Raw genomic sequence first — 19109 nt, 5'->3', positions numbered from 1 at the left:
GTAAATAACACATCCACAAATGGCCATCCTGGTAACCTAGCAGTCTAAAGCCACCACATTCTTGATTCAAATCCAGTAGAGCTGCACCCAAATAGTCGACCTAACGTTAACTGACCAAAAAGGTCATTAGTTGGCAAGATTTCATTGGTCGCTTAAGTCGCAGAAAACAAACATGAGACTCTTTTAGGAGCTGCACCTTGTCCAAAACAAACAAACAAAAAACAAAAAACAAAAAACAGAACCTATTCCCATGTGGCAATTTCATCAGCTGTAATTTCTGGCACTCTAACGGAAAAATGCCAAATCCACCATACTTTTTTGACTGATATCAGCAAGAAAGAGGACAACAAACAAAAACCTGTCAATAACATACCTGCCAATATTCCATAAGAAAGAAACATATACAAAGAGGGAAGTTGAACTATCTTTAATCTTCCTGTACACACCAGCAACACTTGTTTTGCCAGTTGTATTTACAAGGAAACAGTAACATCAGAACTGTCAAACCTACTCTCACATAAGCACACAGATCAGATGCCCGTCTGCAGCAGATGAATGCAGGTGAGCTCTCTTATTTTCTGATTGCTGCTTTTGTTTTTTGTTTATTAACTGTAGCACTACTTTAAATAATTGGTGAAGCTTGTATCAAGTATTCTCTGTGAGTGCTGTCTCCTCTTCGAGCTACTGTCCCTCCACCCTGGCTGAACAAAGGAACTCAAAGAGGGAATTTTGTACTGAAAAGACTACAGGATGCTCACTTGATTTGATTTACTCCAGCTGCTGAAGCCTCGTGTTAACTTTAGATAAATTTACAAATATATTTTTGCACAAAACAAGGACTGTGGATTTCTGCCTAATACTGGCTGAACTCTAAATACTCAGTATGAAAAGAGGGAATGAAAACAACATGTTAAACCTGTTGTTGCCACCCAACAATTATTTCCAGGCTTGAAATTTTCCTCCTATCCTTTAGGTGTTGAATGAGCTATTATTATAAAATCAGATTTATCAAGTCATTTAAATAATCAGTAGGTGCATCACCATTTACAAATACATTTATAGACTGAGAATGTACAGTATGAATGAAGAATGGGAGTTATAATATTTTAAATATCTATACAGGATGATGAAGACGTCAAGAAGAGTGACCAGTTGCTGTGTGGCTCTGTTCTTTGCCTTGACCTCTGTGACAGCTGTAGAAAAACTCAATTCAATCAATGATTTGAAGAAAATCAACTTTGGAAAAGATGTGCCCAAGCACAGTCTTTTGCTGCTCTACTGGTTTGCCAACACAGTTGACATCGACATTAATGATGATATACCGCTGACCTTTGACCCAAACAGAGGAGATTACGGCTCACATCATTATGGCAACTTTGAGAGGATGCTGGACCCACTGCCTCGGGGAAGCAGATACAAGTACTACACTGTAGGCAATATCCATCAGGAAACGTCCATGAAACTTCCACTTTATGTTGTCTGTCCCCAAAGGGAGTACATGGGAAGAAACATGGACAGGATCATCATTCGTGTCAGGGAGCAGTATGCAGTATATGAAGTTTTGCAAAGGATAGACCAAGTGTATATCACGCAGCATCGCATAAATCAGAGGGCATATGATCCAGAACACACCTACCAGATCACCACTAACCTCTTAAGGCAGATCAGAGAGTTTTCTGTGGGACAAAACCAACAGCAACTGTTGCGTCTCAGAAACCGCTATGGGAGTAACGCTGATATTCTCCACATCATGAACACATGGGGTAACCTTGCTGGCCTTGGACTGCTGTTGTTTATTGTGATCCAGGAATCCCATAAGCAACACAATAGCAGACCAGAACACAACTACAGGCCAGCAAACTACAACGAACCACAAATCAACTACAGACCAGAATGCGACTATAGACCACAAAGCAACTACGGACCACAAAGCAACTACAGATTGCAAAGCAACTACAGACCACAAAGCAACTACAGACCAGAAAACAGACACACTGACTGGAATGATGATTGTGCTTTGGTGGCCTGCTGTGTTGTTGTAATGGTAATAATTGGTTTAGCAATTCTTGGATTTGTTACACACTGAAAGTAGCTGACAGTAGGGCAGGGCGATATGCAGAAAATCAAATGCAATATTTTTGATCAAATACCTCGATATCACAATTGTAACAACAGTGTAGGGTTGACTATTGGTGCTTTCACAAAATATTTACACAGTGAGACTTTTGATATATAATGAGTAATGTGGATATAATGACAAAGTAAAATGGTAAGTTAAAAAAAATACAGACCTTTAATGTAATGCAGCAGGAAAAGACAACTTTTAAGCGATAGCAGAATATGCAGAATCTAAGACGATAGCTAGACTCGTATCACAATATCAGTATAAATCGATACACTGCCCTGTGAGGGAGAGTAATAGATATGGTCTAAACCAAGGTGTGATGGCTTTGTTTTGCATCCATATGTGTAAATTTATTGTGTACTTTATCATCTTTTTAATAAATGGTGTTCAGTTAAGATTGGGATATAGTCTTAGGATTAACATGCTGGTGATAAAGGGCCAAATACTTTAAATCGCAGACACTGGGAGTGCTATAGCTTTACTTACAAAATCACAGTGTGTTAAAACTAAAGCAGAAGTTCTTCTTGATTACAAAAGTATTTGAACTAGACAAAATGTCTTTTTTTTTGTATATCATAATCCAGGTTCCATTCATGTAACATTATCATTCTGCAGTATGTATAATCTAATAGTAATGACTTAATGATTCACTCTGTGTCTGAGGATGTAAATTGCTCTGATGGATAAATGAAACTGATAAGTGAACGCCTCCATCGTCTGTTAAGGACAGCTCGTACTCGTACTCGTACTCGTCGTCCTCCGCTTATCCGGGTCCGGGTCGCGGGGGCAGCAGCCTCAGCAAGGAAGCCCAGACAGTCCTCTCCCCAGCCACTTCCATCAGCTCTTCCGCAGGAACCCCGAGGCGTTCCCAGGCCAGCCGGGTGATGTAGTCCCTCCAGCGTGTCCTGGGGCAGCCCCGAGGTCTCCTCCCGGTTGGACATGCCCGAAACACCTCCCAAGGGAGGCGTCCGGAAGGCATCCTTACCAGATGCCCGAACCACCTCAACTGGCTCCTCTCGATGTGGAGGAGCAGCGGCTCTACTCCGAGTCCCTCCCGAATGTCTGAGCTCCTCACCCTATCCCTAAGGCTGAGCCCAGCCACCCTGCGGAGGAAACTCATTTCGGCCGTTTGTATTCGCGATCTCATTCTTTCGGTCACTACCCAGAGCTCGTGACCATAGGTGAGGGTTGGAACGAAGATCGACCGGTAAATCGAGAGCTTCGCTTTCTGGCTAAGCTCCCTTTTCACCACAACGGACCGGTTAAGCGCCCGCATCACTGCTGACGCTGCCCCAATCCGCCTGTCAATCTCCCGCTCCATCCTACCCTCACTCGTGAACAAGATCCCGAGATACTTAAACTCCTCCACCTGAGGAAGGACCTCCCCCCTGACCTGGAGTGGGCAATCCACCCTTTTCCGGCTGAGGACCATGGCCTCAGACTTGGAGGTGCTGATTCTCATCCCAGCCGCTTCACACTCAGCTGTGAAAGGACAGCCTTCATTGATAATGTATTAGCTTTAAAAATACAGGAGTGCATTCCATTTATTCTTCATTCTTTCTGTTGTGTTGGAAATCATGTTTGTTTATTAAACTATAATTTGTCAATCACACCCGTGTCAGTGTGTTCCTTTACGCATCACTTTTAAAGAACAAACTGCTTCAAGATTGTTTTGTGCTGCTTATGTTTTGCCAACTGTTTCACTGACATCCTAATGATCTTAAATGTCTGTATTAACTTGAAAACAGAAAACAACAAAAACAAATGGGCGTCCTTTTGAACCAGTGGTTTTGAACCACAGCATCACTGGTTCCAACAAAGCTGGGAATGTTTTCATGCAGGTCGTTCTCTTCCCTCGACCCCAAATTTCTGGCACTCTACTGGGTGCTGTCCAATGAAGGCAAAATACCAAATACACCGCGGGAGAACAAACAAACGAACAAAACAAATCTGACAATAATATACCTGCCAATATTTTATTCCGCTTTCAGGCAGTGATTCCTCAAATCTGGTGATCAAGAGTTATGACACATAAGGACTAGGGTAGGCCACTTATCTATTTCAGAGAACAGTCGAAGTAAATGTAAGATAGGAGTAAATACTGAACAGTGACCTTCAAAGGAAATTAAAACAATGAAAATTCAACATAAGAAAAGTAGAAACAAACTGTGTTTTGAAATTGATCTGTGATAAGTGAATGCAGGCTAATAATAAGCCAGGCACTAATACTAATCTAGTTCCTCAATCTGCAGTCCAAAGGACACACTCATTGTCAAACCTGGACCTGCACAGGCTAGTCTGCATCATAAACCTGCTCATAAAAATCGCAGATGACTTGCAGAATGACTCCTCCATTTCTAGAATCATTCATCTAAAAACTTCATCAAAATTGTTTTTGCTTTTCTACAGCCACAAGTGGTAAACCCAAACAAAACACCTAAACATGTACAACTTTTCTTTTCTTGATTACATTGGGAAGGTTCATCCAATCAGCTGTAAAATCAGACTCCCACTCACACAGGCACTGCTTGTTTTGCCACTTTCATTTACAGCATAATGGCAACTTACAGGGGCTGCGCAGGCTCTAAGACTCTCTCTCACACACACAGATCGACATATACAGATCAGATACCTGACAGCAGCTGACTAACTCAGGTGAGGACTCTTATTTTCTGATTGCTTTTGTGTTTAGTATCTCAAGTATTCTTTAAAAGTGTCTTCTCTTCTATGGGCCTCATTTACCAACCAGTCTTAAGAAATCTAAAAACTCACTCATGCAGTTTTCACAAAGATTCAGGCATTGTTTTTTTTAATTTCGAATTTGTTCTTAGGTAAGAACAGTATCTACACATACTCAAGAGGACATTGCTGACATGTTTGTGCGAAATTATTTGTTACTGTGTTTTCTTCAGTTCTACAGTTGTGTAATATTATAGGATTTAAATTACAATAACATTTTCATCATTGATACCTTTTGTTTTTTAATATCTGCTTTATTTTTTTACAAAGCAGTACAGTTTCTAAAGGTCCATTGTGTGGGATTTAGTGGCATCTAGCAGTAAGCTTGCTGAACTGAAACTTATCCAGTGAGCTAAGCATGTAGGAGAATTACGGTGGTCAACACGAAAATATGAAACAGTAAATGGCCCTATCTAGAGCCAGTGTTTAATTTGTCCATTCCAGGTTACTGTAGAAACAACATGGATGACTCCGTGAAAGAGAACCCGCTCCATATGTAGACATAAACGGCTAATTCTAAAGCCCCATTTCCACCGAGCAGTACATAATGGCCTGTTTACTGCTGCTGCAACATGTTGCAGATCTTGCCCTGGGGAGGTAACACATCTTCCAGGACCATGTAGATCTCTTTGCAGCGAGTGACGATGGCAAGGGCAAGCCTGTCCCCCTCAAGTGTTCAGCTTCTCAGTGTTTGGCAATTATTTTATTTTTGAACTTGGAGGACAAGGTATTCAACTGTTTAAAAACACAGGTGCAAACAATTCTGCAAGATAAGCACATATGAATCTATGGTAGACCTTTCTATGAGCCTTCTTAAGAACAAATTTTGGAAAAATCTTGGTAATATTTTGGTAGATGAGGCCCATTGTGTCAATAATTTTTGATGCATCTCCAATTTCAAATATATATATGGACTGAGAATAGACAGTATGGATGAATAATGGAACAAATAATATTTTAAATATCTATACAGGATGGTGAAGATGTCAGGAAGAGTCACCAGTTGCTGTGTGGCTCTGTTCTTTGCCTTGACCTCTGTGACAGCTGTAGAAAAACTCAATTCAATCAATGATTTGAAGAAAATCAATTTTGGAAAAGCTGTGCCCAAGCACAGTCTTTTGCTGCTCCACTGGTTTGCCAACACAGTTGATATCAACAATAACAATATCATACAGCTGACCTTTGACCTAAACAGAGGAGATTATGGCTCACATCATTATGGCAACTTTGAGGGGCTGTTGGACCCACTGCCTCGGGGAAATGGATACAGATACTATACTATTGGCAACCTCAATCAAGAAACGTCCATGCCACTTCCATCTTATGTTGTCCACCCCCAAAGGGAGTATATGGGAAGAAACAGAGACAGAATCATCATTCGTGTCAGGGAGCAGAACACAGGATGGGGAGCTTTGCCAAGGATAGACCAAGTGTACATCACACAGCATTATGACACTTCTGAGAATCAGGGTACACCTTATGATCCAGCTCATACCTACCAGATCACTACTGACCTCTTGAGACAGATCAGAGATTTTTCTGCAGGACAAAACCAACAGCAACTCTTGCATCTGAGAAACCGCTATGGAAGTAACGCTGATGATTTCCTGTTAAGGGACATCAGAATAACATGGGGGGACCTTGCTTGCCTTGGACTGCTGCTGTTTATTGTGATCCAGGAAAAGCACTCCTTCAACCAACGCAATAACAGACCCGAAAACAACTCCAGACCGGTAAACTACCCCAGACATGAAAACAGAAGAAATGATTGGGTTGACGGTGCTTCAGAGAGATGGACCAACATTCCCAGAGATTTTAGAGGCCAAAGTGACGTTGTAGTGGATTTCAACAATGATGAGGACCATGATGCCAGCAGCATGACTTGGAGCAGAGAATCAGGCAGTGAATACATCTCATTACCCCGGTGCAACATCAGGAGGTTGTTCTGTATTTTATGTATCGCAGCCTTAGGTTTAATTTTATTGGGTATTGCGTTATTTTTTTCTCTAAGAGACAATAAAACTTTATTTTAGTTCAGTCAAGATTGAGATACAGGCTTGGGATTAACATGCGTGTGATAAAAGCCAAACACTTCAAATGGCAGATTTCAGACTCTGTGCTATGAAAGGCTGAGAGTCTTCAGGACATGTGAAGCTTCATAGCTCTCTTTACTAAATTGCACTTTGTTAATAAAAGCAGAAATTGTTCATTATTACAAAAGTATTTGAACTAGGCAAAATGGCTTTTACTGTTTATTACAATGCACTAATCTGGCAAGATCATAAAGCTTCAGGCTTCATCTGTGTCACTTTCTAGCAAGTATAATCTAATAGTATTGACATCCTGCTGATTGATCCTGTGTCTGAGACAGAATGTAAATTGTTCTCATGGATAAATGAAACTGATAAGTGAACGGCTCTATGACTGTTAAGGACAGCCTACACTGATAATGTATTATCGAAAAATAAGAGTGAATTGTATTGATTTCATTTTATTACAGTGTTGTTGAAATTGTGTTTATTAAACTATACTTTATCAGTCAGACGTCCCATGTCAGTTTTTTTATTTTAAGATCAAGAAAACTGGATGAGTACAAGTTATATGTGTAAAATCACGAAGACAACTTTACTCTTCCTTGTTCTACAGACAATTACAGGAGAGACCCAGATACAGTTAGTATAAAACAGATATCTGGAGGTATCAGCTTTGTAGAACAAATTGGCTCAACATTGTTTTTTAACTGCTATTTTGCCAATTGATTAACTGGCATTTAGTGATCTTAAATGTCTTAAAAGGTAGTCTCAAAAACTATTTTGCACCAGAATTTGTATTCAAACTCTTTAAAAAAGGATAGAAATATCTTCCTTTATGGATGATAAATAATGTCAATCAATTTTAGCAAAAAAGTTTTTTTTAAAAAGTGGCATCCTGATGACCTAGTGGTCTAAAACCACTGCATACCTGGTTTGAATCCTGCTAGAGATGTTTTGTTGCAAGTCATCTTCATTGCTCTGTACTGCGTACTGTCTGATAAGGCAAAAAGCCAAATTCATCACCTTGTTTAGGCTGACAATGGCATTAAAGAGAACAAAAAACAATCATCTAACATTAGTTTACCTACCAATATTTCACTCAACTTTCAGGCAATGATCCCTTAAATTTGGTTATCAAGACTTGTGCCACATGTGCTCTGGAGTAGGTCACCTTACTGGTTAAGATGGCAATTATGGTATAAGATAAGAGTAAACAGTGAACTGTGACCTTCAATGGAAACTACAATTACACAAAAATGAAAATTTGAAATAAGGAAAGTAGCAAAACATACAAAAATTTAGCCTAAGATACATTTATGTAATGCAATTTGAAATGGATCTGTGATAAAATAATAATGGCTAATAATAAGCCACTAATCTACTAGTTCCTCACTCTGCAGTCCAGAGGACACACTCCCTGTTAAACTTGGACCTGCTCCGGCAAGTTATCATCCTAAACCTGCCCATAACATTCCCAGATGACTCACAGAATAACTCCCCTCTCTACAGAATCATTCCTCTAAAACCTGCAGATAAAAGTAGTGAGGTCTTCGCATTTCTACAGACACATGGCTGGTAAACCTTAAGAAAGCACTGAAAGGGAGTACAACTTTTCTTTTCTTGAATACAGAAGGCAATCCAAACAGCTGTATTATGAAACTTCCTGTAACCACCAGCAACGCTTCGTTGTCAGTTTCATTTCAGTGAAACCAAAACTTAAAAAGGAGCTGTGCATTCTCTCACACAAACACAGACCTCAGATACCCGACGACAGCATACACAACACAGGTGAGCTCTCTTATTTTCTTATCATTAGTTTTGTTTTTGGTGTTTACCGTGGCACTATTCCACACTACTGGTGAGGCATTTAACTCTAGCCTTCTTTGTGAATGCTCGCTCCCCTTAAGCATTAAGCTTTGTTATCACTGATAGCTCTTTGAGCAAAGCCAATAGAAAAAGAAAAACATTAAAAGGCAAGACATTAATAAAACAAAACATTAGAATTACACCACCCAGAAATGGGTAGTGCTTTGAAATGCGGCGCTAAAGCTCATTGAGTCAATCGGACAATCAATCGGTCATCAGACTCTTGTATTTTCACATTTTTTCTCTCCTTATAAATTCACCGGTTAGGTAGCCAATAATGGATGTCAAAATTGACCGCAACAGGCATTTTTAATAACAACAAACTGGTTTCAATGTTCATATGGCTGCCTGACTTTTAATTGTCACACTATCCTTTATTTCATCACTTAGATGTATATTAGATGCATCTCTAGTTGAAAATACATTCAAGAATATAAAATATGAATGAGTGATGCAAGCAATAACTTTTAAATTATCTATACAGGATGATGAAGATGTCAAGAAGAGTCACCAGTTGCTGCATAGTTCTTCTCTTTGCCCTGACCTCTGTGTCAGCTGTACGAATACTTCAATCAATCGATGATTTGAAGAAAATCGACTTTGGCCAATCTGTGCCCGAGCACAGTCTTTTGCTGCTCCACTGGTTTGCCAACACAATTGACATCGATAATAACAATATAATATGGCTGACCTTTGACCCAAACAGTGGTGATTATGGTGCACATCATTATGGCAACTACGAGGGGCTGTTGGACCCACTGCCTCGGGGACATATCAGATACCAGTACTACGCTGTTGGAAATCTCAATCAAGAAACGTCCATGGAACTTCCATCTTACGTTGTCAATCCCCCACCAGAGTACGTGGGAACAAACAGAGACAGGATCATCATTCGTGTCAGAGAGCAGAACACAGGACGGCAAGGTTTGCAAAGGATAGACCAAGTGTATATCACACAGCATTACGACACTTCTGAATACCAGGGTACACCTTATGATCCAGCTCATACCTACAGGATCACTACTAACCTCTTGAGACAGATCAGAGAGTTTTCTGTGGGACAAAACCAACAGCAACTGTCACGTCTTAGAAACCGCTATGGAAGTAACGCTGATGATGTCCTGTTAAGGCACATCAGAAACATATGGGATGAACTTGCTTGCCTTGGACTGCTACTGTTTATTGTGATCCAAGAAAAGCACTCCATTAACCAACACAACTACAGACCAAAAAACGACTACAGACCAGAAACCACAAACAGACCAGAAACCAACAACAGACCGGAAAACAGACAAAATGATTGGTGTGATGATGCTTGTGTGCACTGCTGCCTTTTTATAACCATTTTGGTTTTAGTAATATTTTTTTTGTTCATTCCAAGCAGATTCTAAGAAATAAGGGAGAGCAATGGTCTTTATTAATGTCTAAACCAAGGTGTGATGATCGCACTTTTTAAGGATGATAAGAATCCAAAAAAAGACGTTATAGCTTCTGTTACCCTGTTGGCTAAAAGAGTAATATGGACCAATATGTAATATCTCTGTCTCATACCCACTGGATAAGAGACATCCTTTATTTTTCTTAGATAATGAAAAAATCGTTTAATTGTGTGGTTCGTCCAATATATTTGTAAAAATATGGGGTCCGTTCTTGAAGTTCATTAAGAGGATTCATCTCCTACTTATTCCTGATTGAAGCAACTTTTGTGGTTTAAAGGGGTTTTGTTATAGTGTTTGTTGTGGCTTTGGTGATATGCTGCTGTACTGATTAGTTTACTATTAGTTCACAGATGCTTTGTGTGTGTTTGTGTTTCATTTTTCCCCTTTTAATGTTTCATATATGAATGTCTTGTTTCAATTTTCTTAGTCTTTCTAAGTTGTTTTGGTTGTTAAGCTGTATGTTGATTATCACTGTTTATGTCTTTGTACAAAGGGAATGTACACCTTTTTACTTTTTTTTACCTGCTCTAATGATACAGTTGTATGTTAAATATAAAAAGCAATAAACAAAGTTTTTAAAAAAGAAAAAAAAAAAAAAAAGGATGAAGAGGACCACAAAGCCAACAGAACTCATAAAGCGATTGGTAACAGTGAATCAGACAGTTATGTATGAAGCCAGGATGGTTATGGTACATTTTTTGCATTGAAAATAAAAGTTCCTTTGAAACAAAACCTGAACTGAAAAAAGAAAACACTGAAATTGAAACACTTAGTTGAAAAGGTTGTATTTGCATTAAAAAAAAAAGTTCCCACTGTAAAATAAAACAGACATTAAATACAAGCTGAACTTCCAATAAAGACTGAATCTAACACGCTTGTTCTTACAGTTCACTTACCATCCTATTGTCTTACTTTATTTTTTTTCCAATCTGATGGGGGTTTTTTTCAATGATGATGTTCTGACTTTTTCTTCATGTCAGTCTTTTTCACTCAGTGGTTTTCAGTTTGAATTCTCTGTCATTGTTTTGGTGTGGAGGGGAGGAGTTTGAGGGGAGGTGGCAGAGAGAGAGTCACTTTCATAAAATCTAAATACTGGGAGACTTACAAAACCTCACTAGCCCAAACAACAGCGAAGAGTTTTTTTTTTCTTGTATTCTTTGTTTTGTGTCCAGGTTTAATTTTATTGAATACTGTATTATCTTTTTTTATAAATGGTGTTTGGTTAAGATTGAGATATAGGATTGGCCATATGCTTTAAATCACACATCTCAAACCATGTGAGCTGAGAGCCTTCAGGGTTTCATTCCTGTGTGTCAGTTTCTCTATTAAAAAGACGTCTTCCACAATTGTTGGCTATTGGTCCTTCATTGATGGTGTTTCTTTACCCCAGTTCCTACTGATAACTTTCTGATCAAATATCCATCACTAAAATGCACACGGAAAAAGCACCAAACAACTGCTAGGAACCTCTAATCCTAGTATGTGCTTTAACTCTTTACATACCATTTCCAAAAATACTGTTATTTTCCTCTCCAGCCCCCTGTCCTTCCCATTGTTTAAATCCTTAAATGTATTTTGGAGGTTTAAAATTTCTACCATTGGCTACCTATCTTGATACATTTGCCTCATTTTGACTTTTACAGTTTTTCAATACTTTAAATTGCAGATCTAATTTGTACTATTACTGAATCCATATTAAATTCTAGTTCCTTGTATAGCTTATTATCTCGAATCATACTTTGAAGTGGAATTTGGTTTGTTTCTTGAGCAAAATCGCTTTTAATAATAAAGTAATAATCTAAATTGTCTAACAAAGAAGTTAAAACTGTTTTGCAGCAAAATATGTACTTGGTTTGAATCTAGCTGGGGATGTTTTGTTGAAGGTCATCCTTGTCTCTCAACCCAGAATTTCTGGCACTCTACCACGCAGTCCAATAAAAGCAAAATGCCAAATTCACCACATTTTTTGCCAGTATCTCTTTAAAGAGAGCAATATCATAGCCGCAAATATTTCACTCTGCTTTCAGGCAATGATCCCTAAAGTTTGATCAACAGCCGTGACACAGATATGTGCTGGTGTAGGTCACTATAGTATTACAGATGACAGTCATGGTAAATATAGGATGAGAGTAAATACTGAACAATGGCCTTCCATGGAATCAATAACTCTACAATGAAAATATGAATTAAGAAAAGTAACAAATCATACAAATGCACCCTATAAAACATGCATGCACTGTGATTTGAAGTTGATCTGTGATATGTATATAGTGGCTAATAATAAACCAGGCACTATTAGAAATCTTCTTGATTCTCCCCCTGCAGTCCAAAGGACACACTCACTGTCAATGGCCACAGAATGACTCCTCTATTTGTGGAATTATTCCTTATCATTTTCTTTTGCATTCCTACAGGCACATGACTGGTAAACTCCAACAGAACACGGAAGGGAGTAGCACTTCTCTTGAATACAGGAGGTGTAAACCAAAAGGCTGTATCATGAAACTTCCTGTTCCCTCCAGCTTTGCTTTGTTGTCAGTTTCGTTTACAGCGAAACAGTAACCTCAAAGGAGTTGTGCATGCTCTCACAAACAACACAGAGATCAGATCCCCGACAGCAGCAGCAGACCAACGCAGGTGAGCTCTTATTTTTTTAAACACTAGTTTTTGATTTACCATGACACTATTCCATATGATTGGTGAAGCATTTTGAATCAAGTCTTCCTTGTGAGGATATACACTTGATTTGATGAACTCAGGATGCTGAAGCCTCATATTAACCTCAAATGAACTTCAGAAAACATGTTTGCACAGAATGAGGACTGTGGCTCTAACTCTTACTGCTCTGTATGAGCAGGAGGACAAGCAAAGTCTGTTTTACTGTTGCTATTGTTTTTAGAGAGAGAGACCTGATTGTTATTCTTGCCTTTAGGTGTTACAGTGAGCTTCATCAAAATAAGGTCAGATAATTTAACATATATCTATCAAATCATGAAAGTAATCACATGATACATCACTAGTTACAGATACATGGATTAAGAATGTACAGTAAGGATGGAAAATCTGAGAAATAACATTTCATATATCTACACAGGATGATGAAGATGTCAGGAAGAGTCACTGGTTGCTGTGTAGCTCTGTTCTTTGCCCTGTCTTCTGTGACAGCTGTAGAAAGACTCAATTCAATTGATGATTTGAAGAGAATCAACTTTGGCCGAGATGTACCCAAACACAGTCTTGTGCTGCTCTACTGGTTTGCCAACATAGTTGACATTGACGTTAATGATGACATACAGCTGACCTTTGACCCAAACAGAGGAGATTACGGGTCACATCATTATGGCAACTTTGAGAGGATGCTGGACCCACTGCCTCAGGGAAGCAGATACAAGTACTACACTGTAGGCAATATCCATCAGGAAACGCCTGTTGAACTTCCATCCTATGTCGTTCGTCCCCAAAGGGAGTACATGGGAAGAAACATGGACAGGATCATCATTCGTGTCAGGGAGCAGAACGCAGGAGGGGGAGCTTTGCCAAGGATAGACCAAGTGTATATCACACAGCATCATGAAAATCAGAGGACATATGATCCAGAACACACCTACCAGATCACCACTAACCTCTTGAGACAAATCAGAGAGTTTTCTGTGGGACAAAACCAACAGCAACTGTTGCGTCTCAGAAACCGCTATGGGAGTAACGCTGATGATTACCAGATCAGAAACACATGGGGTGACCTTGTTGGCCTTGGACTGCTGTGTTTTATCGTCATCCAAACAAGGTACTCCTGGAACCAAAAAAGCTCCTGGACCAAACACAGCTACAAATCAAATAACCAGAATAATGATTTGATTTTGATTCTTTTATTGCTTTTATTTATCTTTGTTGTGGCATTTTTGAGTCAACCTGGGAAGTAGATGAAAAGAAATGACAGAGAGTACTAGATAGTTATTATCAAAACCAAGGTGAGATGGTAATACTTCTCAAGGACAATAAGGACCACGAAGCCAGCAGGACTCATAAGCCAACTGAAAACAAGTGATCAGGCAGCTGTGACACCTCCTTACCCCTGAGGTCAGGGGTTGCTCTGTTGTTTTGTTGTGTTGTATGCACTGTTTTATACCCATGTTAAATTTTATTGTGCACTATATTTGCTTTTTGTCTGAATGGTGTTCAGTTAAAATCAAGATACTAGGCTTGGTACAACGTGCTTGTGATGCTTTAAATCACACATCTCAAACTGTGTGTTATGAACGGCTGCGAGTCTGCAGGGTTTCAGTCACTCAACTTTACTTCAGGCTAGACTCAGTGATCAGCACATCTTCCTCACCAAGAGATGAGGAGGTTATCAGTTATTTAAGATGATGCAGTATTTGCTTGGACTGAAAATCTGCAAACTTTTTGACTTTGAGCTCCATTCAGGTATATGCTTTAAAAAACAATTTTACCTGTTTTACCTTACGTATATAAAATGCACCGCTATGGTATGGTTATGTAAATTGTTCTGACTGAAAAATAAAAATAGATGAGGGAAAGACTCTATTGTCCGTTTATAACTGAAAACACACTTTTAAAACATTATAAGTGAAGATTTTATCAAAGGAGTGTATTTCCTGTATGGTTTCCCCTTCTTTCTGTAATGTCAAAAAATGTGTTTAATAAACTATAACCAGTTTTTCCTGCATAGAGAATTAGGAGGATGCCGCCTCTGTTAAGTTTTGTCCCACCTCCAGCTCTCGATAAAAACTCTGACGTGTGTCACAATGGAAAACACAATTTTCTAATAGGTGTTGCATTTGGTGGATTTTTCTCATTTGTAACTACAGCATTACGCCCATTTGGTGGCACGATCATAGTCAGTACAGTTCACGGCTTAACACGTTATGGCGAGGGCCGGGATGGCTGTTTTAGTGGAGTGTAATCTGTAAGTCTGCGTCACCAAACCTGCTGACAAAACAAACAACAATGTAAGCCAATAGGACAAAAGACATGGTAGCTTTCCTCAGAGACAACATGAACAGTGATGTTCACAGCAGGATTGTGACGGAATCTGACATTCATCAGTTCTATGTTTAATCAATCTCCGTTGACTTGTTTGTGTTTGTATGGGCCATGTGGTTGTCATGTCGTTACCACCGCTCTGCCGCTGATATTAAGTAGTGGATCCTGCGAATCTGACGGTTACAGAAACTGTCAAAGTGGTGTGCAGACTCCGCCTACTCGGTGAGCCACAGGCATACGCCAGTATAGTAACAGTGCAGACCCAATGTCTAATCAGTACAAACATTCAGACATCTGTAAAACATGATATTAGTTCATTACAGTACATGATAACATGACTGACACATATACTTATGAATCATCAAAATCCATTATATAAAACAATATAAAAAAATATAGTGTCTCATAAAAGTTTCTTGTAAAATTGTGAAAGAGGATTACTTAATATACAGTTATTTGTTTAAATTATTTTTTAAATGCTTCAAGAACAGGAGGGGATCTTCATTTGTGTAGATAATATTTTGCCAGCAGAACCAAATTGTTTTACAAGATATTCAGTATTTGTGGTCATGTTCCCAGTCTTAACCATAGCTTATCCAGGACATACGGTATGATAAGCTACTTCAGTAAAATACAAATACTACTGGGACCACCGCAGAAAATTGCAGATGAACACTAATATCCAGGAATTCACATCATGGACACCAATGACTATCCTTGTAACAAATTCAGCCAAAATTTATTTTCAGTCATTTAATTATAAATCAGTATCAGAAGTCTTAAAATACATTGCTTGTAAAAAGTGATGGCATGGTACACATGCGTGTGCATATGATCAGGATGGTACCACCTCCACCTCATTCTGAGTCAGGATAAACCCTGAGTTAGACTCATGTTGGTGTTTTTATTTGACGTCCAAGGAAACTGTGCGAGTGAGTTCTGCAGAAATATGAAGACGGCACGCACACACACACACACACACACACACACACACACACACGCACGCACACACACGCACACACACGCACACACACACACACACACACACACGCACACACACGCACACACACACAGATAAACTATTTATCAACAAAACCATTTCCATCCCTTGTGACATGCACACGTCCTTGTTTCTTGCCAAGTCACAGGCAGGCCTATCAAAAGACCTTTATGTTTCTGTGAGAGAGATGAATACTTTTTTTAATGTGGTGAAACTAGGATAGCACTCAGCAGGCCAGCGCGAGACCCAACAGATCATAAGATAATGAGTCATTAAAAACTGCTGCAGACTCAGCTTTAAGAAATGACTAGTCAAAGGTTCCTCTCAAGAGCGATGGGAGTCCAGAGCCAACTGCTAATGACAAACAGGCGCTGTTGTTTGTTAGAGAAAAAGGAAGCCTAAAAGCTGACACGTCCAATCATCTATTCCTACTATTTCGCCTACATGTTTTGTCTGATTTCAAGGTATCAGTAGGAGGATGAATGGTGGTCTGGAGGAAACATCTTATTCCTGTCACAAAATAGGTTGCTTTGTGTTAATGAATTGTTTTAATCAATTCAGCAGACCATACAGACCATTTGTTGTGCATTTGTGCTTACTTAAGACAAAATCTGCAATTAATCTATTATTAAAAATGTTGTTAATTAACATTTTGACTGCATGACATGAAATAAATTCCTCTTTATACATTATTCCACACACAACACCACACCATATACTGCTGCACTCAAATATTAGAGCAGAGATTATAATAAAATAATATTATCTATACTTTTGGCCAATTCACAATGCATGACTTTACAGCTCAACAATGAACAATGAATTGTTATAAAACCTCACAGTCCACAAGCTACAACAAGGCACTAAACAGAGCATATTGTATTAAGCTGAATTGCTCTGCTTCTTCTCTTGATCAACTCCCTTCTTCATATTGTGGCCCGGGCAGTTGCTGAATTTAATACCCAGTGGTGTATAAATCTGAGTAACTTCTAAGGAGCTTTACACCATTTTTAGGACCAGTAAAACAGAGGGAATTACTTAAATTACTTCCTGAGATCACACAGAGGTCAGTGTCAGTAATGGGAGCGAGTGGGTGTACGGCATGGGAATGGATTCTGTTGACATCCTGGTCTTGTAAGTGCTGTGTGTGGCCCCACGCACACAAACACACACACCAGGCACAATCAAGGCAACACTTTTCCAGTGCAACCATCTTATTATTAATGACAAGAATATTGAAATCAATGCATAGAAATGAGCTCAGGCACCAAGTACCATGGCAGAATTTTGGCTAGCTAACTGCCTATTAAACAAAAGTGAACCGGAGTCAACTATAAACAGCGTTTTTATGCACTTTTAATACTTAACACTTCTGTGAAACCATTTCATACAGTAACTGGTGTAATATGCATGCTGGCCTTGTTCAACAAATAAAACAGTCCTAAGACAGCCACTTTATTCCTCGCCCCATGATACCTTGCGTGAGTTATGTGTGCAACTTCCAACGTTACACCGAAACCGGTGATTTCCAGTGTTAACAATTAGTTTACAGTATTCTATACTTCTTTCCAAGAGCAAGTGGGAAATAAAACATGGAGCACACCACCTGTTATAGCTCAAACGGGATTATGTGATCATCATTGGTTTTTTTTCTTCCCTTTTCAACTGAGCTTGCCAGCAATTAGCTTGCCTTGCTCCATTAAAATATTGTTAACTTTAACATGGCCCGAGCCAGCTTAAGGTAAACATTTGCTCCTTCTAAAGATGATTTCTGATTTCTGATGACTTATTAAGAGATACTAACACGTTCGGCAAACATTTAACTCTTGTGGTTTTGTTTCTCATATCAATGGTACCTTTGTCAACAGAAACAATCCCTTTTTGTTCTGGGGGGTATTCCAGAAAGCGGGTTATGTGAAAACTCAGAGTAAGTTAACCCTGAGATGAGGGAAACTCTGAGTTGTCCGTTCCAGAAAGAGAGGTAACTGAAACTCTGAGTCAATCACCATGGTAACAGACTCTGTGAACCTAACCTGCTCGCTGACAGGTTTTCTTCAATAAACCCTGAGTTTTTCTCTGTCTCCTCCCTCTTACACGCTGTTTCATTTCCTCATTCATTCAGTCTGTGTCAAAGCTTGTATCGAAGCGCATTAATTAGCGGAGATTTACCGTCTGTCACAGTCTAAATCCTGCTGGATATTAGTTTGTTACTCAGGACTGTCTTAAGTTACTGAATTTATGCACATCAATCATTTCTTTGGACATTGGTTTTTGTCTTTACATTCAAATATTACACAGCAAGAATTCATCCTCAGCTCAAAATCAAACCTCTGTCCTTTTTATATTTATTATTTTTTATAACACTGTGCACAAGGATCAGACTGTCAGTCTGTTAGAGCAGCTCCCAAATGTTTATTGCACATAATGTGTAGGTCTAATTATTTAAATTTTAAAAATCGGTATGAAGCTTTAGACACGTAGTATCAGTGACTAATGATCTCTGTCACTGATGTCATTGGTCGCACTGATGGAACATAATTCCTACAGCCTAATATTGGGGATTATATGTTAATATTTCTGAGTGAGCAATGGTGCAGCATTTCACTGTCTTTAAATTTACTACATTTGTAGCTGAAATTAAGTCACTGAATGCTGTTGAGTCAAGATACAAATAGATGTGCAACATTTTAAAATCTACTGTATTTTAACCTCAACGTCTTTTCAGGTGCAAATCACCAAACATATTATTACTGGGTCAGACTGTGAGTTTACGGTCATGTCTTTATGTCTTTGATCTATAGCCTAGCCTATATGTTTTAAATCTTCCTATTTTTCAGTTGCTGCCTCCTGTGTTTTTCCCCATCAGATTAAATCTGAACAAATATATTATTATATATTATTAA

The 19109-nt window shown here is 38.9% G+C and overlaps 3 protein-coding genes across 8 annotated transcripts in view; 2 read left to right on the top strand and 1 right to left on the bottom strand.

Moving 5' to 3' along the window:
* Positions 1-19109, bottom strand: part of LOC125878906 (septin-9-like) — a 116860-nt gene that overhangs the window by 39746 nt on the left and 58005 nt on the right. The window lies entirely within an intron of this gene.
* Positions 4697-7295, top strand: LOC125878908 (uncharacterized). Its single transcript, XM_049560391.1, has 2 exons — positions 4697-4780; positions 5838-7295. Exon 2 carries the CDS (start codon positions 5839-5841, stop codon positions 6895-6897), a length of 1059 nt encoding a protein of 352 aa, XP_049416348.1. The 5' UTR covers positions 4697-4780; position 5838; the 3' UTR covers positions 6898-7295.
* On the top strand, positions 8433-14187 carry LOC125878910 (uncharacterized). Of its 3 annotated transcripts, XM_049560394.1 has the most exons (4): positions 8433-8685; positions 12617-12839; positions 13135-13162; positions 13297-14187. In XM_049560394.1, the coding sequence occupies exons 2-4, from the start codon at positions 12782-12784 to the stop codon at positions 14120-14122; spliced, it is 912 nt and encodes a 303-aa protein (XP_049416351.1). In that variant the 5' UTR covers positions 8433-8685; positions 12617-12781; the 3' UTR covers positions 14123-14187. The 3 variants fall into 3 exon arrangements, with proteins under 3 accessions (XP_049416351.1, XP_049416353.1, XP_049416352.1); XM_049560396.1 differs by lacking the exon at positions 13135-13162; XM_049560395.1 differs by lacking the exons at positions 12617-12839; positions 13135-13162; positions 13297-14187 and adding an exon at positions 9248-11073.

Source organism: Epinephelus fuscoguttatus, linkage group LG19 (genome assembly GCF_011397635.1).
Source record: "Epinephelus fuscoguttatus linkage group LG19, E.fuscoguttatus.final_Chr_v1".
NCBI classification, from domain to species: Eukaryota; Metazoa; Chordata; class Actinopteri; order Perciformes; family Serranidae; genus Epinephelus; species Epinephelus fuscoguttatus.
Note: the sequence above shows the minus strand (reverse complement) of the source record. Positions and strands in the feature narration are given on the sequence as shown.